The sequence below is a fragment of the Spea bombifrons genome, chromosome 2 (genome assembly GCF_027358695.1).
Source record: "Spea bombifrons isolate aSpeBom1 chromosome 2, aSpeBom1.2.pri, whole genome shotgun sequence".
Taxonomy (NCBI): Eukaryota; Metazoa; Chordata; class Amphibia; order Anura; family Pelobatidae; genus Spea; species Spea bombifrons.
The window spans coordinates 118,773,678-118,798,539 of NC_071088.1; the positions used below are offsets into that span (position 1 = coordinate 118,773,678).

Genomic DNA, 24,862 nt, shown 5'->3' on the forward strand with positions numbered 1-24,862 from the left:
TTCCCTTGCGGCCGGTGCAGGGTTAAGCGCTCGGTATATTCCCTTATTACTATTTTGATACTATACAATGAGTTTTGATTCATTATTGTCAACAGTCTCAGATACTTTCAACAGAGTCAAAATTCATTTCCTTCCCTACCCCTTTAAGAAAACATTTCTGTGCACCAAGACCACACTCGCAGATGTTGGGAGAACAATTTCATGCCTCCCAAGTTTCACAACTTTCTGTCCTACCGCCATAGCTCTCTTTTCCAGGATCTCAGAACCCGCGTAAAATAATGTATTCAAACAGCCCCCATGATACCCCCCATGAAAATACTTAATCATATAAGAACAGCCATTTTTTTATTATCATTTCATCATTTGATTAGCTATTTGGACTGGATTCATGTTCAGTTCCACCTGATCATGTTGTATCAGGTTTATAATCAGTATATTATTTATGTGATGCGACATATTTTGGACTATATGTTCTATTTTTGAGCCGGCCATATTGAGCACTTTGCTACTGGCTTCAGATAAATTCTTCATGTTGTTGCTGGCACATGTGAAGCGGGGCTACGCGAACATTCATTTGTGGACGGAAATTAGGGAATCGGTTACTTAATAATGGAGGATGTGGACTTTATACGCAGCGGGTAGGAAATTGGTACAACGTTGGTAATAGCTACTGACATCATGGCACTCTCATACGTCTAATTTAATAATGTTTAGAGTATTAATCCTCATTTGCCCAAATTTGTTTGGAATCCCTTTAAAGTGTTTTGTTTCCAGCATTCGAGAGAATACGCAATAAAGCTGGTATAGTCTGTGTTACTCAATGCTCAGGACTAGGTAGAGCAACCCAGGAGGTGGAGGTGGCACATTGTATTAACAGACTTATGAAACTGTGTTCCTCGGCTGCCCTGACTATAGGTTATCTGAATAGTATTATAACAAGCATTATAACCCAAACCAGGGATAGCCAACAGGTGGCTCCTTTGCTTTTGCTGAAATACAACTCCCAAGATTATCAAACACTTGGGTCATCAGAGAGTTGTGGAAGTTTTAGTACAGGATGAGACCTTCTTGGCTGCCACCCATTGCATAGATCAGAGGCGTCCAATGTGCGGCCCTCCAGCTGCTGCAGGACTACATCTCCCATACTCCACAGCCAGCCCCTTAGCTGAATTATCTGCTGAGCATTATGGGAGGTGTGGTCCTGCAAAAGATGGAGGGCCGCACGTTGGACGCCCCTGGCATAGATGGATAGGTTGATTAACCAGAGGGCAAGTTATTCTATTGTCCAGGGTATCTTATATTGTTAATATTGTTAATATTATACAATCATTCATATTCACTGCAGCCCATCTGTATTGTGAATTGACTGTAAACGGTGCAAGCATTGGCAAACTATAGGGCCACTGGGATCTAAATAGGGCTACTTAGACCAGGGGATAGCTGAATATCACATCAGCGAATTGTGTTTCAACAATACTTTAGGTCAGGTTTTCTAAAGATGAAGTTTCTGTCATTGTCTTTGGGATCAATATTGTTACAATTAGCTAAACATTTTTAAACTCTGCAGTACTAATACCTTCCTGTTTGCATATTATATTTCAAATGCGTCTGTCAGACAGCCAGCATGTGAATGTGTTGGAATGTGCCTGTCGGGTTGTGTTTAATGATGTAAAGGTGTGATGTCAGCATTCTGCTTTCTGCTCACACAAATGATGTCTGCTGCAACAGGCAGCACAGATACAGGTCTCTGCTATTCCAGCCAAAGCTCTCAAATAGAGTACCACTAGGCATTGCTATAAATGTGATGGGTTGCTATAATGCATATACATTTTATTTAGGATGGAAAAAACACCTACCAAACCCAGAATTTAAGAAATAAGTCTGGGTACATTACAGAAAGTCTGACCCTGTAGGTATTGGAATACACTGTGGTGGGAGTTGCATCTCATGTTATCATACAATGGAAACGTAGAATATGTATGTATACAATATAAATATATTAAAAAAGAAAACAAAGAGTATTGTAATGTAAAATAATACCTTTTTTGGACTAATAATCCATTGTAAGGACTATATATATATATATATATATATATATATATATATATATATATATACACTCCTTATACAGTGTATATATATATATATATATATATATATAATGACAATGTTGAGAGAAATTCAGTAGGACAATTTCCGTTTGGAATTTAAGGTCTATGGGCCTCCTCTGCCTATTCCTGTGTCTTCGCTTACCCTCATGTTCTGTCTGTGTACCGTCCGCACTATAAGTACCTCCGTTTGCAGTTAATGCTAAATATGCATTGAATGAATGAATGAGCTGTGCTATGGGTCATTAGGACAAGCAGGTGGAGATAATCTGCAGATCAATGAAGCACGTATGAGATGTACTGTTGATTACTAAAACAATGGATGGGGGTAAACTCTCAGCAGGTCCACAGCAGGGAAGGGGTTCATCTGGGTTTAACCTGTATGGCCCTGGGCTGCATTCACACCTGTGATTGTCTGTTTTGCTGCAGGGCTGAAGTGAAGGAAGAACCGAACTGAAACAATGCACCAAGGAGTCCCCTGCTTGACAACAGGAACACAAACCTATCTCTGTCCACTAGTACCTGTCATACTGATTCATTGCGCCTAAAATGTAGTTATGTTTATTGCCTGGTAACCAATGCTACAAACCCAATGCAGGTTAACGGAAAAAATGGTTTCTTCACATGGCATGGAGGAGAGGTTCTGATACACCCTGAAGTGCCAACGACATCCATTACTTTAGAAAGTGCTGTTTATTGAGTAGCTGGAATGGCCTTCATTCTTTGCATACAGTTCACTACGTGACACCTGACTGTCCCTCCGCTGGAATTGGTTGGGTTTACACTGAATAAGACTGGGAGGTAGGACTAAGTAACTCGGTGTTTAGTACATTTTGACATCTTAATTCCTCATTCTGCTTCCATGGATTACACCCCGTTCATCATTGCGGCAATGGGGCTGATACTCTACGTGTTATAATCGCAGTAAATAATTCTGTGAGTAATAATTACCCAGTAGATGGGGCAGTCACATTTAAGAAAGCGTAAGTTGCGTTGTGCGTTACATAATAATTATTAGAGCACATTTATCACCAATGGCGATGGGTAAAAACCAATTCATGAGGAAACGGACACATTCCAACGGGTCAGAGACATAAAATACATACATATACACCAAATCCCTGGTAATTTGTGCTTGAAGGAAGATAGATAGATAGATAGATAGATAGATAGATAGATAGATAGATAGATAGATAGATAGATAGATAGATAGATAGATGGTTTTGACATTGAATTCCACTAAATAAGGAGGTAATGTGTTGTATTTTCGGGAATATTAGTGCCTTACAATAAAAAAAGTCTACCAGGTAAATACGTTTTTTTTCCCTAAAAAAGTATTGCCAGTATTTTATATACAATACAGACAGGTGTCTCATTCCAGGCCTCATGTTAATCAATAGCTTTAATGAATATTCTTAATCTAGGTACACATGGATACAGTGTAGATATGTGTATATATGTGTATGTTTTCTTATTATGCTTGTGCGTCCATACAGATATACATTTGCTGGGTACATGGACACTGTGAATTCCCAGTGAATTGTCCAGAATGCCATGGGGCGGATTCCCACCTGGAGCTCTGCCGCTGAGTCCAATTATCCTCCCTTGTTCTGTGCTTTATTAGGTTTCTGTTCATACATCAAAGACTCCTCTTTCTCCTCATGAGTCCCCTGCTGTCCCTTGAGGGACCCACCCATGTGCTTCACACACCAAGTACCAGGTCACGTTGACATACTCTTAACACTGACGACCCAAATGGGAAGCCTGAGAAACATAAAAGAATGTAGAACTTAGTTTCATGGTGGAATAAAACCCAAGACACTATTTCACAAATATATTATGGAACATGTTATTTATTTTTGGATATTCGATAAAGGTGCATGTGCAGGAGAAGGAACCCGTACTGTCCACCCATGGAGCTACCACAAGAACAAGTGAATACAGAATATATGTTTAAAACAAGTGAATCATTTTAGGTGAACTCTAGTTAAACCTCGCCTGATCTGTTATTTTATTCGTTCTTCTAAAGGTTTAATGTCTTAAAAACAACAAACCTTTAAGAAGCCTGTTTATTTATCATGGCAACAACCTATCAGTGCCTGCTTTTGTGTTATATAACAATTACGTTTTCCAAGCAAAAATTATGAATGAGACAAATTTTAACATGATAAATTAATTTTGGGGTTTGATCATTCAACTGTACTGAGAATGATGCCTAACGATGCATTTGGTTACAAAAGTGTTTAATCCACCAGAATAGGTGGAGCAGCCGCTTGAAGTTGGTGCAAACAACAGCTGGTGCTCCGAGATGACAATTCTTTATCGTGCCATCTGCAACTTAAGATTTCTTTACTAAAGTGAGATTTTTCAGGAGAGCTACAGCATCAATGTCACCATGCACTCTGATGGGTCCACCCTAGTAGGCTTCTACTGCAAGAAGATTGATCTTGGATAATTTACAGGTCCTAGATCTGTCCTCAAAGCTCAACAATTGGCTTAGTTTTTTTCACTATTAACATTATACTTGGTATGCTTCTTATGGTCTTCTATATTCGTGTACAGACAGTAGCGGTTATGGCAGGTGTCCAGGCCCCCTGCAAGGTGTGCTGAGATAGAAGGAGGATGACGGAGAAGTGATGGGTAGCCCTAGAGTTCCTCAGAGGGCCCACGAGCAGAGACTTACCAAGGGCCCCATTAATAATAAAGCCAGCCCTAGGCACAACACAGAATGTTGAGTTCCAGCTAAAGAAATGTTTTAAGTGACCCTTAATTCCTGTGAATATTTTGTGGTAGATTGAAATGGCTGTGCCATGGAACATAAATAAACGTATAAAATCTGTACTCACGCATGTATAGTGCAAGGAAGCACAGGGTTCTGACTCTGCCCAAATAATATACAATTACTTGGCAATAAGTGCCTTGTGAATACCTCCTTATAAATGATCACAGAAGTCATTATTGCCAACTCCAAAGATTCCACTTGTGTTCCAAGAAGCCTTTGGACCCACCTTCTGGATGTCATGGTGTACAATGTCATGTCTACACGGGAAGAAAGGGGTGCTGTATTTGCAATAAAAACAAGTTACTTGTTCTTTGAGATGATTTTATGCATCTTCTGGGGTTTTTCCCCGTTATGCAGTTACTGTATTATCCACTAAGGATTTCCTATACAAGATTAAAACAAACGCCTGAAACGCAGGTAACACTGCCTTGAGGAAAAACCTAATCGCTTGAGTTTTGTTTTTTAATTGAGGCAAAATTTGAAATGGCATCATTGACAAGAACAATAGAGACTCCCCACACTGATGGACTGTATTTATTATTGATGTAGCTCAGAGGAACTGTTTTGGCATTTCAGCCCGAGACGACATATGTTACAGCACCAGCTGTGTCGGCTTGCATACCTGCCTGCGCCAGTTAGGATACCCAAGAAGAGGACATGCGGACAACCCTGTGGTTTGTCATGGCTCCTGGGTACATGTTACAGCAATCTTTGGCTCTGTGATCAACTATAAAAACATGGTTGCTTAGTGTTAAAAGGCTTAAGAAATCAATTGCTTTTTAATTATTTATTTTATTCAATTTTACCAACACTTATGAGCGCTCTTATTTCCCTTTAATGTAAATATTGTTATTATTTCTCTAGGTCATCTAAGGTCCATGGCAAGTAAGTGGCTTTCATTTAGGGTGGCTTCATGTGTTGCAGATTGCAACACCCATCTCACTCAGCCAGATTTTGGGAATGTCCCATACAAGCAGTGCTGTAACTGAATATAAGGTAATATGCAGATGCTCCACAATAAGGTCAATTAATTCTTGGAATTCACCAACGAAGAGCAGACTTAAGACTTGTACTGACAGCTTAAAAGGACACTCAGAATTCTTCGGATAATAACTTTACACGAAGGTTTTATGGCTTTTTAAAGGTTTATTGTACCTCCATCCAGATACTATCACAAACACATCCCCCGGACTGTAAGTGGATAATAACTGCACTAACTGTACACACACACCCTTTCCTCTTGCCCCCTCCCGTTTATTGGTTTCTTGGGGGAGGGGCATTTAATGAACGCTATCGGGCAGGAGAGGTGTATGTAGAATGAGCCCCGGGGCAGGGGGTGGATCACAAGTTCCCCTCTCAGGACCACGAGAGCTTCTTGAAGTCAGATCAGCGAGAGACACGGCGGCGGGAGGACAGCGAGCCGGGGGATGGCATCACCTATGCTAGAGGTAAGGTGGCAGGCATCGCAAGGGTTCAGGGCAGCGAGCGATCTGCATCATTATTCATCATTACTCTGTAAATCATTACTGGGCATACAGCGCACGCCTGATGCCTCCTATTCCATGCCTTCATCCTGAATTTATGGGCATCAGGGGCAGATGTCAGTGAAGAGGTAACAGAAATTAGTAAAAAGTGCAGCTGATAAGCTGCTGAGGACCCCCAAACTCTTATGGGACCCCAGATGCAGGGAGGGGATCAACAGAGGTGGGGCTCATCTTTAGCCGTTACATCTCTCTAACTACATCAATAATTAAACCCCCCAATATTAGAGATTATTGTTAAGTGCCCCTAAATACAGAGCCACCTCGGCTGGCCAAAGGTGTGGGTAGAATGAGCCACGAGGGGCATATCTGGAGGAGATCACAGCACCTGTAGAGAAGGTGACAGATCAGTCTTAGTGAATAAAAGGATGGTCATCGATTTATGTCGCCCTAGAGAAGAAATGTGTGTGTATGATTTATTATATAAAATCATGTTTAATATCAAAATAGTAAAGATACATGTATTGGCTAACTGAAGTATAATAGATTGCAAGCTTTTGGGGCTATCTATACTGTTATATATAAATATCAGAAGTTCACTTTTATGTGTGTATCTATCATTGGCATTAGAGTGTCTAAAGCGGTGTTTCAAATCTGGTATCCAACTCAATATGTAAGTGGAGTTGATGACAGGTCATTATTGGCATTCCAGCTTGTGTCTCAAAACATTGGCTGAGGATACTGGGAGCTGTAGTCCGCAACACCCAGCAGTGAAGTGGCATATGTGTGGGACTGAGGATCATCCTGCCTAGTTACAGTAGGGTTAAGAATATCAAAGAACATTTACCATCTTAGAATTCTGTCTCTTCTCGTAACCAAAAATGAGGGCTCAGTTTGCGGATTTAACCAGAATGGGATTTTGGGTCCGGAAACAACAAAGTTTATTTTAATTTTTCCCCCCTGAATTCTCCGAGGGGAATATATTTCTAACTTTGTGGTTGGGAGAGTTTTCAAAGGGAAGCAAAAGGCAGTATCCAGTTTAACCAGATACTTCCCAGTGATGATCAGTTGCTGGAATCACGTATGAGTGCTTGTTAACCCAAGAAGGAGCAGCTCCGGCAACTCCCATCACTCTAAGCAAGGTGGCTTCGAGATGATGGGAGCCATAGCTGCTTTGAGTTAGCTATATATAATTAAGCCATACATTACAAGGTGGTAGGTGTTAATGCATATATAGACACAACATGCAAAAGATTGCTCTGAATTAACTATTTCTCTACACTAATTAAATATTCATATGCAATTCGACAGGGGCGTAGATTCAACTCCCTGACCTAAAATTTAATTAGCTCAGAATGTTCTGTTGTTACCCCTAAGAGAATATGTGTTCTGTAATCATTTTATGTTTCTCTGGCCATAGCAGCGATATGAGAAATTCTTGTGCAAAGTGGTAATATTGAAGCATTCAGCAACGAGATTTGATTGGTTACTATGGTGATTACACCACTTTTTATCACTTTGCACTAGAATCGCTCTTTATATACAATCCTCGGAGTTCATCAGATCCTTACAGGTTGTGATGCCTATTACTGGACTGGGATAACCAGAAAGGCAAGCATCCTCTTGTTTACTTGTGACAAAGGGAACAAAAGACCGACAACAAAACAATACGTATCATTGTCCAACATGACTGTATATGTAGAGGTGATTTTTAGATCCCCAATCTGAAGTCAGTAATTACATATTGATTGTAAGTGGATTACAACTCTCATAATGCATAGCCAGCCAAAAGAGTTGTCAACAGCCGCTGGAGTGCCAGCCATTGTCTGTCTGCAGAAGATAATTAAAGTCTCACCTGCAGCACTTCACAACTTATACATTTATTGATTCTTCGCTTTATTGATTAAATCTATGTAGAATTACAATAGTTAATCAGTGATAGTAAATGGTAAAAGTTACTATTTCAACATGACGGTATTGGCATACATTTATTTTATTTGGCTTGAGATGATATATTTATATATATATATATATATGTAATATATTATATACAAAATATATAATATATTTTATATATATGATATATATAATATATTAGTAACTTTTTCACCTTTTCTAGTATCGTGCAATACTGTTTCTCAATCGTTGTGAATCGCTTATGTATTTCAGTTTGTGTAAACCTTTTTTTTGACACATACACAGTTAAATATACAGAATCTGATATATAGAAAGTATGGATCATATGTGTATTTCAGAACTACATACACGCGCACGCACACACACACCCTGATCTTCCTGTTCTCGAATATTCCGACATCGCACATATGAAATTTTGTAAACTGTTATATGAACAGAATTTCCTGCCGTCTCGGTGGTTAAATGGCGCCCGCTGCTTGGTTTATTTGCAGGAGATATTTTGGAGTTCACACCTTCAGAGTTAGGTGGAGATGTATTTGGGTGGGATCACAAAACATTAAAAATAATTTGTAGAAAACCCAGCAAGGACATGCTTCGAATTCTGTGGATAATAACCTGCCTCAGATGCTGGTTTAGCAAATATTAGCCTACACTCTGAGGTCAATAAAGCCCAGAATTTTGTCGCAAATGTTATTTGCAGAAGATGTATATATAGATCGGTATTCTGTTTGCGCTTGTAAATATCTGGTAATACAAATGGCAGAGCGGTTAACCCTTTTTATATATATATATATATTTATATATATATATAACTTTTATATATATAATAATAATAATACCATCCTGGTATAATACATATACTGTGCATTAAGTATCTTCATTACAGAGAATCCAGTTAAAATTAGCACGTTGAAAAGCGTTAAGAGTAAAATCTATTGCATCTATTCCAAAAGCCAAAAAAAAGTAGATTTGTTATTTTAATTATATATTTTTTTAATTGTTTTTTAAAACTGAGATTTTTTTTTTTCGGGAGTTCTGGGACCTCTTGGCAAAGGCTTTCTATTTTGTGAAATGCACACCCCTGTTGGCATTTAAAGGGTTAACCGGCCCCGTTAATGGGAATTAACCCACAGAATACAGCGTGATGTTTGACATCTCGCTACCATAAGAGGCAAGCCATATACCAGACATTTGTTTCTAAACGTTTATATTCTTGCATTCTCTGAATGGGATTTTTGGACATTAGAAAATTCTTGGGTTTGTATAATACTGTTTTTTTGGTAATTGTACAAACTTTGGGAAATGTGACACTTTAAAAATAACTGATTACAGTAACGTTAGAAGTTATTGAATGAATTACCCTTTAGCTGTAGGAAGGGGCAGAATACATTCATGTAAGATTAAGAAACACAATTTCTGACTTTTTAGCCCTATCCATATATTCTTTAAATGCTGGAAAGAAGTATGTCTCAAAAAGGAGAGATAATAATGGTGCACAGCCCCGGGGACTGAATGCAAGAATACAAGTGCAACAATTATAAACTCAGAACCGTATGCATAGGCATCTCTAATGCAAGCAATGACAAGAATCATTTTACATTAGCTAACGAATTTAATACTTGTGATCACATATTAATTTTTTGAATACATTATAGTAATTGTACTGAGTTTAATAAATTAGTTTTCTGTCCACAAGGAACCCTAAATAACAGAAAAGTAAATATTTCCAGGATTGCGGTGCAGAATCATAGAATTTCACTGTATTTGCCACTTCTGCTGGGACGCTGTTCCATGTATCTACCACCTTCTCAGTAAAATGTAAATTCCCCACACTACCTTGTAATCCCTGATCCTACATCCCTGACACTACATCCCTGACACTACATCTCTGACCCTATGGTTTTAGACTTTTGCACAGAGCTTCCCCAAACACTCATGTAGGGTGTATGAGCCTGCCTTATCGCTAACAGCCCTGATAACGTTACAGTAGGCTGTTTCACAGACAACATTGTGTTTATGGTTTCTCTATCACCAATACTAAGTGTAAAAACAACTGGATAACCATTCATTACATTTTATGATTGACATGAATGACGTGACAGGTGTTCTAGATGTGAGCAGAGATGAAAGGTGCACTGAGGCAGGAACAATATGAGGTCCACCACCAGGCCCGGTCAGTGATGTATCTAGGCTGGGGTCAGGGCCGGTGGCTCACTATACAATAAAAGACCTGAAGTGTCCCCTCTTGGTGCCTTCATCAGCGGATGTTTCCAAACTACTCAGTAAAATAGTTGTTTTTCATGTTGTTGGTTCCTGTAGATCCACATCTTGTAATCAGACATATACATACCTCCCAACATTTTAAATGGTCAAATAGGGGTATTTTTGTTTTATGGGGTGTGATGAACGGCATGGTATGGGGTTGGTGCTTTAATCAATCCTTGTTTTATTGATGGTTTATAAATATTATTATGAGTTTTAGGGCTCATGTCCACCAAACAAAAGAGGGACATCTAGAGAGGAAAGATTCATTGAGGATTTGGGTCCCAAAAAAAAGGGACTGACCCTCCTAAGGAAGGACATTTCAGATGTATGCATATATCTATGCTCTTGGTTTCCAAAACTTCAGAAAGTTGCAGGACCCCAAGGACCCCCCTTACTCATGTTATACATACAATCAACAGATGTGCTAGTAGCCTAGATTAAAAAAAAAGTAGAAGTAGGACATCTCCTTCTATCGTCCCATGTCTCACTTTCTTAGTTCCTGAGGAACACCATCATTGAGAACACCTTCACTTTCTCTGGGTCTCACTGGGTCTACTCCAACCCAATCCAAAGGGAACCCTGCTTTTCAAGAGACTGCCTGCCCAGATGTATAGAAAATGTATACGGCTTGTAAGAAATTAAAATGAATGCTGAGTGATACGTTATTTATCAGGTTCCCTGAGTGGAGGAGCAGTATGGTCACCCTAATTGTCTCCATCAGATTCAGTGCACATGGCGTTAATTTAACTGATTTACTACAGAAAATGAAGGACATGGAAAGATCTGTCTACGGGTATTCTTGATCAACAAGAAAAGTAAAAAGGTGCCTTTTTTTGCACATGTACAGTACAGATCCACAAATGCTCTGAACGTAGTCAACGTGTGACATATCTGTACACTCATTTATAAAAAGAGCAAAGAGCTTTGATGGGGAGATGCCCAGTTACATTCTTAGTTTGTTTTTTTCTCTCATGTACGACCCACTCTGAAAAAGCCTCCGTTTTAAAATGAAACACGCTAGAGTGATTTTACATGGATGCATTTCCTGTAGTGCTGGAGGGGATGGTAAAACTCCGTACAATCTAATAACTGAACGTGTTTCGTCTACACAAACCAAAGGGTCAACAGGATTTTAATTTCAAAGATGTCTTTGAACATTACTGAGCCGCAAAGAGATTTGGCTTTTTTATAAGTGTTCAAGATACTGTTCTTTGTCTAATTTGTTGTAGACGAGAGCGCATTTTTATAATGAAAGGAAGACGGTGCATAAAGACGTTACAGAGTAACACATAAACTTAAATGAATTAATAAGATCTATTTCTCTATTTTTTATTTCAGGAAGAAGCCCGCTATGTCTCTAGCCCATTAGCAATGCTTACTGCTGCCTGTAATAAGTTTGGTGGCTCAAGTCCTCTACGGGATTCCGGGTCATCCACAAAATCAGGTGTCAAGAAGTCATACAGTCCAAACCACGACTTCAGTGCCACTAAACTGATGGGGGATGGATATACGTCTACGTACCTGGGAGGAAGCGGTTTAATGACGCCATGTGGGACACCTCCTGCTCCTCCAAATTATGGAGGAGACTATGGAACATTCTCTCATTCATTCCCCTCATCTTCCGGCTGCCAAGACCCCAAGGGTCTCTCGTCATCTGAATGTGTCCCAGGAGTGTATGCCTCTTTAGATGTGGGACATTATAGTTCATGGTACAAAACTGGCATACATCACTCCTCGATCTCTGGTTCACCTACCGGCGCTGGAGGATCGTGGTGGGACATGCATCCAAACAATAACTGGCTGAGCAACCAGTCGCAACCAGAGGGGCTGACTGCATCTATGCCACCAGTGACAAGTCCAGCAGGGATGAGCACCCAGTATAGTGCTGAATACACCACTCTAACCCCTGCCACATACCCGTCTGTGGGATTTCCATCCATATCGCCTTCATCAAGCCCTTCACCGGCCTCTCACCTCCTCTCACCATCTCAGCATTCTTTGGGCCCAGACATGTACAAGCCCAAGCTTCTGCCTAGCAGCTCCTTGCTGGAGTCACCGGGACCTCTGAAACCCCAAAGGGGAACAACATATGGGAGCACTGGCCGTCCATCATGCGACTGTCCAAATTGCCAGGAGCTGGAGAGGCTTGGAGCTTCAGCTGCAAGCCTGAAGAGGAAGCCGGTGCACAGTTGCCACATCCCTGGTTGCGGAAAGGTATATGGAAAGGCTTCACATCTCAAGGCTCACCTTCGCTGGCACACAGGAGAGCGCCCTTTCGTTTGCAACTGGTTGTTCTGTGGCAAACGCTTTACACGCAGTGATGAGCTTGAGCGCCACGTGCGCACCCACACACGTGAGAAGAAATTCACTTGTCCCCTCTGTGCAAAAAGGTTCACACGCAGTGACCATCTGAGCAAGCACCAGCGGAGCCACGTTGAACAGGCTGGGGTTAAGGAAAGTGGAGCTCAGGGGGATGGTGGCGGAGGGGCCGCAGGAGAGGGACCAGGAGATGGGGCAGGGGCTACTGAAAGTTCCCCTGCCGGAAGCAATAGCCAGGATAGGGCTTCTGCTAGTCCAGGGCAGGGTGGGCTGCTGGACATTTGACCAGTACCATTATATTGTGACGTGTCATCATCATGGATTCCTCTGGTGAAACACTGCTGTATGAGTGCAGTACTATGCAGGCCCTAGGCCAAATTAAATGGCGCGGTCAGATCCTAGAAACGGACCAATAATAGCATTAACTCTTTGCTCTTTGAACTCCTTTCTCAGTTGAATTGTGACAGACTTGTAGGATGAAACCACAGGGCCTGCATCTTTATATTTAATCAAAGACTCACAAGCTAAAGTATTTGTAACATGTAAAGATCTGTCGGGTAAAATCCACCCCGCCGCTCATGATCTTTGTTCTTCGGTGCTGAGCATTATCTTTTAAAATTCTTCGGAACAATGTTAGGAAAGATAATTGTGTTTTATCACATCCAAAGAAATTGGGTGACATGCCCTCCAAAAATAATGTTTCACAATAAGCATTATATGTATTCAAAATATTACTGTGTTACGAAAAAGAATTGTGTTCAAATCGAGCCAGCACTTTGACATGGTATGAAAAAGAAAAAAAGTATCATTTTTGGATAAATAAAATGAAATGTTGCAGGGAAGACACCTGAATGCAACATACATTGAGTGAATCAATTTTGTCCTGTATTAGTGAAGCAAATATAATTCTCTGTCCTACTTGCCCTGCACTCCAAGCAGAACTTCAGGCAGAAGAGCGATGAGTCTGAGTGTGCTTGGGATTAGCACTGGGAGTACCCTTTAGTGCCCCCTTGTGGCTGGGCTTAGTAGTGAACTCAATAATGCCCTATCTATGCCACATGCACAGAATCCTGTCTGATTCTATTGCACCCAAACAATAGTTTCTTGTAGAATGGAGGGCAATTTATGAACTTATATCATGACTGGTCTTTTAATGTAATGTGCAAGTAGATTGTGTCAGTGCCGACATATTGCAGTGATCTTATTCCTTTAAGAGAAGCTCGGTGTAGACCTTATTTCACTATTTTCTTTGCACAGACACCAAAGAGAGACTGTCGCCTTGTAAAAAAAAATAAAAAAAAATCACTTTTTTTTTGTTGGCATATATTTTTTAACTTAAGTTTCAATAGTTTTATTTAACGCTCTGTATGATTTATTTGTAGATAAAGGGATGAGAATATAGTGCCTTGCAGCTAGGAGTGCCCCCTCACTGTATGAGTAGGATCCTCGGGAATGAACAAGCCTTGAAGCATTCACTTCCTTAACTTTAATACCACGTGTACGTCACAATTTACGGGCAGTATGAAGGGTTCAGTGCTGTGGATCGGTAAAGGTGCACATAAAGCTGTTTTAATGCTGCACTCTGTATTTTAAACATATGCTGTGTTAGGCTGACCACATCCGCCATTTTTTTCTTGGTCACATATACATTTCATATGTTGCTGACCAGTACATGAAAAGTACCAAGAGGTGGTCAGTCTGTGCCACGTGCCTTATCTCTGTATGACCGGAAAGGCCTTGGGGTTGATTTACTAAGCAGTGTAAAGTCTCACAGTGATCCTTCCTCGTTATGTTCTTCTAGTGAGTACTGATACAAGTCTGTGACATCATAGAATAACATGTTTTCCTATGCAAGAAACCTTTCTAATTCAATACCACAGGGAATGCCTTCATTATTATATTTGCTTTATAGTTAAGAGGAAGCTCACGTCATCCTGAAACTACTCTCAGTTTGGTAACCGAACCCCATAGAGAACTTCTTTCAGAAGATGCCATAATAATTAATCCTGTGATATCATGTGGCCTTTTATTATTGAAATACAACTTCCATATTACACTCGGCTACAAGTGACTCGGACTTTCCCTTTTTTGCTTGATAAATACATGGGGGTGTCTTATATACGAAATATATATACATAAATATATAAATATATATATATATGTATATATATATATAAAAACACAAAATGTTTTATCTTAGTTGTATGTATGTATTTTACATAAAGTCGTTGTCTTGGAATTTTTTTTATTTATTTTATGCTTCAATAAAAACTGGAATTAAATGTGGTGTGATGATTTCCGCTAGGAAAATGTGATGCAATATAGGACAGGACGCTCCAAGATAAATCAGCGTTTTAGAGCTGATAGCTGGGGGCCGCGGGGGGGGGGGGGCGTGAAAGAAACGTTTCTCTAAAGCGCGGTTCAGGTGTATTTACTGTTGAAAATTGGTTCTTGGAGCTGGTCCTTGGACCTCACACACACTGAACGTTTTCAGAATTGTTTATTATTAATGCCCTTTAAACCTTTTAAAGTGAGTCTAATTTTAAGCCCTTTAATTACAATGCATGTCCCCCCCTCCCCCCGCTAGGAATTAAACGGTCATGCAAAAATGTATTTATAATACATGCATTGCTGTATAATGGGGGTTGTAGGTGTACTCACTTAAACAATGATATTTTATTGGGGGATATTTCCGGAAATCTGTTATTTTTACCATTCTTTCAATGAATTTTACAGGTAAATAGCATCGCTAGTATATCAGCCGTTGGCAGCACTGCATCAGACGGGACCACCTGCTTATTCTTTGACAGCGGTATTTAAAGGGCTATGTCACTGTCAAATTTTAGCTGAACTAAATCCGTTTATTTCTGAGCTGTTTAGTTGGAGTTCACCTGATATCTCTTTCATAATGTAATACATTTCTCCTTCCGCTCATCCACATTTACCCTTACTTTACAAAGGCTCTCTGAACCAATCAGTGACAATCAGCAACTTGGCAAACAGGACAAACCCAACTAAACGGTGTGGAGTGATCATGCAGATCCTCAAAATAGAGAGTCAACGTAATTGCTGTCAGTATACACCAGCTTGCGGGATTGGCTCTGTACCCAATGCCATATTCTGCCCTAGGGCAGAAGTCACTCCTGGATGGGGCAGCAGTTCTCTTCCTTGGGGCATAGGTGATTCAAAAAATGCTCCATAGAGCCACCAGACTCTATCCCTTTCTAGATATGGCACCTTAGCCTGTTCAGAAGGCTTGCATGCTGATACCATGGTGTGGTACATTGTCATGTGGGACATTGTTTATATGTATGAATATGAAATGTTACCAACCCACCCACTAATCTTGAGCCCACTGCGCAGGTACCAGTATAAATAGTCCATTCCTTGCATGATGGAGACACTGCATTCTCTTTGAGAACAGCTGTCTGTCATGACACTGACCACTCATTCAGATCCACAATTGTAACTTTCTACACAGTATCAACAGTTTTCTGTGCCCCAAAAATGTCCACATTAAATATAGCAGCAGATGAAGAATGGTGTCAGGAGATAAGTATTATCAGGTCCACACAGTCTTTTTATAACACAGTACCTGGGATAGGGATGAAAGAAGGGGCATATCAAGGCTTAGACTGATGTTAAACTGTTTGGTTGCCTGCACCGTACTGATATCTGTCCTCCTTCGGCACAGATCTCTGCGCCGATCAGCTATACTAGGCAACTATGTGAAGGTCTAACCTTCACATAGTTGGCTCACCACCACAGAGGAGAAAAATGCACTGGAGACAGAGGTATTTTTTGGAGTGTGGTGTTAACCTTGGTCAGGGTAGCAGCTTCCTTTAATGCTCCACGACTCCATGGACTGGCTCACGCTTGGACCTTTGCACCAGAGCTGCTCCCTTTGAATTTGCCCGATAGCTCCCCGATAACAGTGTGAGGTTTGAAACATTTTATAGAAGAACACAATAACGTAGGAAAGAAGAGATAATAAAAATAAACCCCAAAGCTGTCCCCTTCCCCCACGTCTGGCAAACTGTTCCCCTTTCTACTGACAGCTGTTTCTGATTTCGAGATTCCTAATTGTAGTTGTTGACATTTTTGGTGGTGTGTCAGAGGCTAATCCATCCACGGATTCAGTGTGCGGCTCTCCCATGCCTTCTGGATTTAAAATACAAAAGCCACAAGGCTCCCCGGCTCTGTAAAGCCTCCATTTGGGGTTTTGGACCACGGCGTGCTAGAGGATAGCACTGTTCCTTATTAAAAAACTACAGCCACAGAGCTATGGCCCACTTTTAATAACATGAGAAGCTAGTATTGAGCTGTTAGGAACAAGTCAACTTATGTTGAGTGGACATTTAAAACCATTTTGGTCATTTTATTTGTTTGCTAAGTTATTTTAACTCATGTAAAGCAGACTGGGTAGCACAGACAGACTGTTTAATCTTTATTCGCCCAAGGTACTAAAATGATTTATTGGCGACCTTGTTGATGGGAAAATCTTATCAGGATCTAGTGAGGGACGTGGACAGTCCTTCAACAAACCAGCATTTCTTGAAAACAACTATAAATATCATAAATTCAATTTTATTAGATTTATTTTTGTGTCTCTTTCTCATTAGATGTGCTCCATGGTCTTGTTATAACAATAAACTGGGGTTGCATATGGCTGGAGTGTCCCTTTAAGCGTATTTCATATAATTGTTACAAGGTATTTACTTGGGACCGGTAAGAAATTCAGGTGCAATAATATTTACTCTCAATAATTACCCTACACATTTTGTGCATTGGGATTATAGCTCCGATAATTATAAGTGCATAAAACAGAATCTCAAATTCTTTTGGGGGAAAAAAAAAGTTCTGTCCCATACAAGATGCATTTTCTGTGATCATTTTATGTGTTTACCAGCAAAAAACCCAAATATAATTATAAAAGCTTTAAATAAATATACACACGTTGGAAAAACCAATTGCTCAAATAGATTGCCCTGTAATATTTGGCTCGCAGGCTGTTGACCGCTCATGTAAGCCCTGCCACCAATGTTTGTGCTGCTAAGACGACATCACAAGATGCTCTGGTGATGGAATAGTTAATAGGACTGCTCGGAAATACAGAACAGTACCACTGATTATAAAATACCCCTCACGCTGTGTTTTCCTTCTATGTTATTAATAGAGGAAATGCCGCAATCAATGTTTTCTAATATGTGTCTCAACCCAAAGCTGTATTTTTACTGCCTGGGTGGCTGGATGCCTCTGGTAAGTAACTCACCTTATTCTTGGTCTTGTTCCTGTGCAAACTTGGCCTGCGTACAGGATGGGAGTTTTTGGCAAGCATCCCCAAGGGCTGTGGTTGTTCTGAAGTTTACCACCGCGTGGCGCCATGAACTGTAGGATCCTCAGAGGGACTAGCCAAGCCACCTCCAGATGGAGAGGCTGCGATTCTGCTAGTTCTGAGGTCCACATGTAAACTATGCTGGGAGGCAGCTCTTTTTTCGGGACACGTGTGTTGAGAATATAGGATGCTTAAAACTTCAATAAAGAAAAACTGAGAAAATGACAAATGAAAATCTTCTTACTAAAACATGATCATCCAGCACTGACGCAATGCCAAGGGACTTTAACCAGGAGCATGAGGGTCCTGTATACCTGAAACCATGCATTGCTTCAAGTCACAATTATGTTTACTGAGGGCACATGTAAGAACAGTGAAAATATTTGAAACATGAACAAATGGGAACTCTCATAATAAATCATTAATTGGACCCTGGGCAAGCAATGCTTGAACCCCCTCCTTCTGACCCTAGTGTGACTCTGCGTGAGACATCCTCATGCCACATGCGCAGTGCACACTCTCTGGAGTCTGAGCGCCAGGAGGTCACGTCATCTCCCCCAGAGTTCCTTTTGTCCCCTACCTACCTCTCTCTTTTCCTCCCCCATACAGTTCAGGTATAGATCAAGTATACAGCACATGGAAACATAGCATTACACTTATAGATCAACTGAATAACACACAAACCCTATATTTGTAGGTATAGAGTAAATAAACAACACATGGAAACATAGTATAGCACGTAATAAATAAATAACACACGGAAACATAGCATTGCAGATGTAGAGCAACGAAATAACACACAGACAAACATACACATTCATGCTCAAACACATCTATACATAAACTCTCATTCTAATTAACATACATACACCTCACTCGCAGTTTTCTTTCTGGTGCTGGCGTTACGTGACCCTCACTCCACTGTGTTCCTGTTGTTTTGTAAACAATTTTTGACTGTCCTGGGGGGCAATTGGACCTCTGATCCTCAGGCCAGCCTGCCCTCGGCTGCAAATGATGTAGGTGGCTCAAGGGGCAGCTGCTTTGCCCCCCTAGAAATGACCTTTTGTCCCACGTTAAAGACGGCCCTGTAATAAATTCATATTTTTAAACTAATGTGCTTTGGTTTATCAATTAATGTAAAACTAATTTCTATAAAAAAGTGACTTTAACACCTGAAATTGAGATCTCTGGCTGAATGTGGCAGAACTAACATCTAATCAATTTCCTGATCTGTAGTTGTGCCTGTATGAAACAATCAACATGTTAACAACCTGGGAGCTGCATAGGGGCAGGTTGGCCTATAATAGTTGACTATTTACATTAAATTCTGTAGTATACTTTACTTTATACGAGGACAGGGACGTTTCTGAGCGTTATGGAGTTTCTAAATTTCAAGTGGAGATAATTGTCAATTATAATAAAAATACCTAACCCAGCATCGTATGCAGAAATTACTTGCAAGTAAGGACTACATAAGGCCAAGTACTCTCAGCTCATGGATGGGGGGTAATAATCAGGTACTTAGATTGAAGGGAACCCTAGGCCTGAGCCAGGGCATCTCTCCAGCCACCCTCAGCACTCATCTAATGATGTCATATCCTGACAAGGACGCGGTGCAGATACCGTATGCTATAGAGGCTATGTTGGCTAGCTACAGATTTCCATAGTGTAAGTGGGCCAATTACAACTGATCTCCCCAACCAGTCCATTATGTAAGGGTTGCACAATAGGGCGATCGGCCCCTGATTTTGCGGCAGATGGGCTGTAGTCCTGCACTTCGGCCATTCTAAGGAAATGTGGTCATTGTGAAGCAATCACCACGAAAGTTGCCTTCTGACTGCTCCTCCTGCCCCAGAAATGCAGACCTTTCAATGTAATCCCATTATTTCAGTTTCTTAATCTCCTTTAAAGGGTGTTGGCGAAAAAAAGTATGTTAATTGTGTTTGCAAATTCCAGATTTAAAACAGCTATGCACATGGCTCACTACATTTACAGCAAGGAGAAAGACTTTGTCTGCTGGAGTAACGTTACTCACTGTGGAGGGATCAGCATTTCTGGGATGCTCAGGTTTTGACTCTAAGGGCGGATTCTCAGGGTCACACAGAATGGAGATGATTAATTCATGCTACACTTTTCTGTACTGATATCTAGTGCTTTTCCCAACGATGTATCACTGCGGAAATCCCTGTTTAAATACTGTTGACCTTTATATCCTCATAGGTCAAAACAGCCGTGGAGCCCTAAGTGCAGGGGCTTCATGACAGGGTAGGGGAGTGACGGAGTGGCAGATGAAGCAAATGAGGGGATGTGGAGTTGCTGGCATAAGGTTACTCAGGTACTCGTAAATGTATCAGTGGTGTTTTGCGGCTAGTGGCCAGGGGATTGGGTTGCAGGACAGTGGCCTCTTGTCATTGGCAACGCTTCTTTGACATTAACGTGTGGATGTGATGTTTACATGCCCTTTACATTTTTTTTATGAATAAAGCTGTGACCCTTCCATCCAAAAAGCAAGTGTGGTGTGTTGTTTTGTTGGGGAGTTGCCTATACTCGAGTCATGGTTTTTAGGGACCATAATTAGAGGCATTTGGCTGACACCCTTAGGGTGTCCCTACACCAGAATCTTTGCCTTGCTCTATTAAAAATGTAATACTGGAAGAGTCTCCGGGTCATCTCATGCAGAAAGTTCCTCAGTATGGGCATTAGGAGAGTGCTTGCTAAGACCTCGCACACATATCCAGTCCTTCTTTTAGAACTGCAACTGGTGGTTTTGCAATAACTCTGTTATTTCATTTTTCTGAGAGTGGCTTGGTCTGGCAATATACTAAACATTGGGTAAACCTCAGTTTTTAGGAAGCCCTGTCTGAGGACAGCGTTTTAAGAATGCCATCAAGTATGCATTACAACTTAGGTTTTCTGTCTATCCATGGAGAGCATAAAAGTGATATACACGGTTGACTTCAGACAATAGTCCAATACGAAACACCAGATTCTGGGTTTCGCTACAAAATGACTTTAAGTAATTGTGTTGTAGTTACAATACAACGGCTATAATTAAAATTATTGCTGCAATCTATTTTATCTCCAGGACCATTTTGTGATCTAATATAATAAACACAGTAGCGTTGCCAAGTAGTGCTGAAATAAAAGTAAGTATAAATTCAGGACTTGTTATGGTCCATAAAATCTTCTCGAAAAACCACTAACATGCACACACATACATAAATCTAAGGGTTTTACAACAGAGAAAGTCAAAAGTCTGCAAATATTGTAAAACTTTAAAGAGAACATGATGGAACATTAAAAAAAAAATTGGCCTTGGTGAAGCTGGATGGAAATAATGGCCCCACGGACTAAGTTTGCAGGCTTATTGTTGCCTTTGAGCAGATAAGTTGAGCAAAGAACAGCTAGAATTCAAAGGGTTAAAATATCCAGTGAATCAAAAATAGCACTGTGTGGGGATGTTGGTTTATAAAAATGAATCAGAGAGAGAGGCAGAAGAAAATAAAATGAAATGAAAACTGGTTTTGGAAGTCATAGCAGACGCCTCCCTCAGTCAGAGAGGAACTCGAAACCAGCGATAATGCAGCATTAGAGGCTCACCGCAGGAAAGGGAAAAATGGATCTGAAATGTATGGAAACGGGATGACAGAAAGCACGGAATGGAAAAGAAGACTTGTGATCTAATGACTTTAAAGATACCCTCAATTAATGGATCACGGTCACTCAACTCTGTCACTGATGACTGGGCCACCCTGGCACTTTAAGGCCAGTAGCCGCCTTATGATGCGCGGCCAACAGCTAGATATACAGTACATGGATAGATATTATGTTTTTATGCCTACATGTAGCGTTTGGCCGGTCATATCCAGCCAGCGGCCCATCGGGCACTTGCTGTGTGTGCCAGTTGGCCAGTCCTAGCCTGGCTGACCTGCATACAATGTAGAAATAAATCCTCTGCACAAATATATAGGCAGACTAGTACAAAGTAGCATAAAACTAGATAATTTACTGGACTTTTCTTAAAATTCTCCTGGCACAGATTATTAGATTAAAGGGACACTCCATCTATCATATGCAATTTAATTCATGTGATAGATGAGAGGTCCCTTTAAATATCCATGTGTCATCCTACCCCCAGTGCAAATACATGGGGGGATTCTCCATTCATTCATGCTGCAAGCAGCCAGCCAGGGCAAGAATCATCAGACCATGGAGGAGACGGGTGGCTGAAAATATAAAAATATTTACCCCTTTTCACAAAAGTGTTTTATATAATGTGTGTATATTGTGGGTATTCACAAATATACAGTAATTCACCCTGATGTTCAGCACAATAGGTTCATTTACACAATAACAATGATCTAACATACATAGAAATACAAAGTATTACATTGAAACGGACAGGAACCTCCATTTTCACTTATTGACTAGGGAAATTTACTAAAAATATAAATTCATTCTCAGAGAAGCCATTGAAGAGTTAACACTATGGATTTTATATTTAAAAAATAGGTTTCAGCAGTAAAAATTATGGCTGATACGAATCCTTGGATTTGCAATTTTTATCCAAATATTGAGATTAAGTACAAACCCTCAAGTAAAAAAGTATCTGAAATCAGGTAAAACTTGAAACATAAATGTCAAGACAGGTGATAACAGACAGGTTGCGTTTGCTCGTATGTGCATTTCTGTAACAGGAGAAAAAAATGCAAAACACATAAAATGAGGATGCAGAATGATTTAGATTTTTTGGAATGACATAAAATTTACATTTTATCACATACATAGTAAGTATACATTTTATTTTTAAAGACTCCATGTTATATCTAAAAAGAAGCATTGAATTTGACGGCAGATAAGAACCATTCGGCCCCTCTGGTCTGCCCATTTTTCCTGATGTAAACCACGATCAGTCCTTTGTCTTATCTTAGGATAGGGTTCATGTTTAAATTCCCTCTCTGTATTAATCTCTACTACTTCTGCCGGGAGGTCATTTATCTTCCACCCTTTCCGTAGTCTTTTTAATGCTTACAGTTTACACTTAATATGTGAGCTGTATGGCAGATAGGAGGTGGGAAGTAAAATGCATAGAAGCAACTAACGCGTTTTAACGTGAAATCATGAGGAATTGGTAGACCCAGACATCCACCAGCAGGAGAAGCTGGGTTTATTTCTGCTGGATGGTCCATCTGGGTTCAAGAGTCACCTATCCTATATTTCCCGAAAGGCCCAGTAGAGCCTCTGTCTCTTCATCTCAAACCTTTCCTTAGTTAGAGCCACTCATGGCAAATGTACATTTTGAGAGGTTCTTCTAAAAACGCGTTCATAATTCTTTTTTTATGTATTATATATTTTAACAATGGGTTTAGGTTGGTTGGTGATCTTGTAGGTTTTAAAATACTGGCTGTTCTAGAATGTTTTCAGGAAACATCGAAAGTATGCTACCATGAGATGCTTCTCCAGCCTTTTAACATGTTCCCTGCTGGGTCTCATACATACCCGTCCTAGTTTAAATTGCCATCAAACCCAAATATCAAAGGAAACAGGACAAGTTATCTGTGGTTTGATGGGCCCTTCACCCATTTATAAACACATCTCCTGTACTCAATATTGTAGGCTATAGAACAAACATTATGTGCTCCTAGAAATTAGAGACACCAAGGAAAGGAGATGGGGAAAAGGGATATGGTTTCCAAAGAAGAGCTGTGCCTCCTACAGAAGGACACTTGGGGGAGTTTGAGTGGGGGGTCAGCCTGTAAAGAATGAGGAGTGTAGAGGATTACCTTTGTAGGTTTCCTATCATCTCATTGTACACATCTCCCTGTGCTCACAGACAGGAATGATTTCTGCGAGAAGGGAAGGTGCCTGTACAAGTCAGCAAAGACGGCAAAGTCTCTGTATGTTGGGGAGCAAATACTTTAAAGGTCATTTTAATGTAGCTTTCTTGGAAAGTGTGTGTGTTTTGATATGGAAGCCCTGGAACCCCCTGCCCTGTGGAACGCCTCTTCTCACTCTCTTTCCTCCCAACAAGGGTTTTGTGGCGGGTCCTTCTGTCGCCAGTTAATTAAATTGTTTCCTCTGTGGTGAAGCAGCACATCCAGTGGACATGCTGTGTACATACAACTCTCTCCTGCCACATAGCCTAGAACAGACGGAAGGGAACCGAGGGCAGCCTGCAGAAATGGGGGGGGGGGGGTTTATATCTGCTGCAGCACATATCAAAATATCAGTAGGCATTATACACATCCATGCAATACGGCAAACCACAGCAGAGACTGCCAACATCATACTAAATATAACTCAGCTGCTGAACAATCTCTGAAATAGTCATTATGACACCAATGTATGTCTTCCGAGCAGAATTCCCGGTGAAACATAATGGTGACCGGAGGCTTTTACGGTTTAACTGAATTATTATTGTTTATTATAAAAAAAATCGAATTTGTAAAATTGTATTCATTACCTTTACAGCTCTACAAACTAAATTGCAAGGTGATCTTTCATGGGGTAAGTGTGATTGGCTGTAGTTATATAGCATATACGTGTAAAACGTGGCTTCTTTTGTTTAAGCTCTTGCCGTCCAACGGAAAATAAGATATTTTTATCTAGATTTTCAATCCAGTCGCATGTACATTAGTGTAAAGAAGAACTGTTA

General features: G+C 40.4%; 1 protein-coding gene across 1 annotated transcript; it reads left to right on the forward strand.

The window, feature by feature from the left end:
• The first annotated feature begins 6,317 nt into the window (after positions 1-6,317).
• On the forward strand, positions 6,318-13,157 carry SP7 (Sp7 transcription factor). Its single transcript, XM_053456200.1, has 2 exons — positions 6,318-6,338; positions 11,892-13,157. The coding sequence occupies exons 1-2, from the start codon at positions 6,318-6,320 to the stop codon at positions 13,155-13,157; spliced, it is 1,287 nt and encodes a 428-aa protein (XP_053312175.1).
• The last annotated feature ends 11,705 nt before the right edge of the window (positions 13,158-24,862 follow it).

Coding starts and splice junctions, on each gene's coding strand:
- SP7 (XM_053456200.1), top strand. CDS start 6,318: ATGGCATCACCTATGCTAGAG. Junction 6,339..11,891: donor TGGCATCACCTATGCTAGAG/GTAAGGTGGCAG, acceptor TTTTTATTTCAG/GAAGAAGCCCGCTATGTCTC.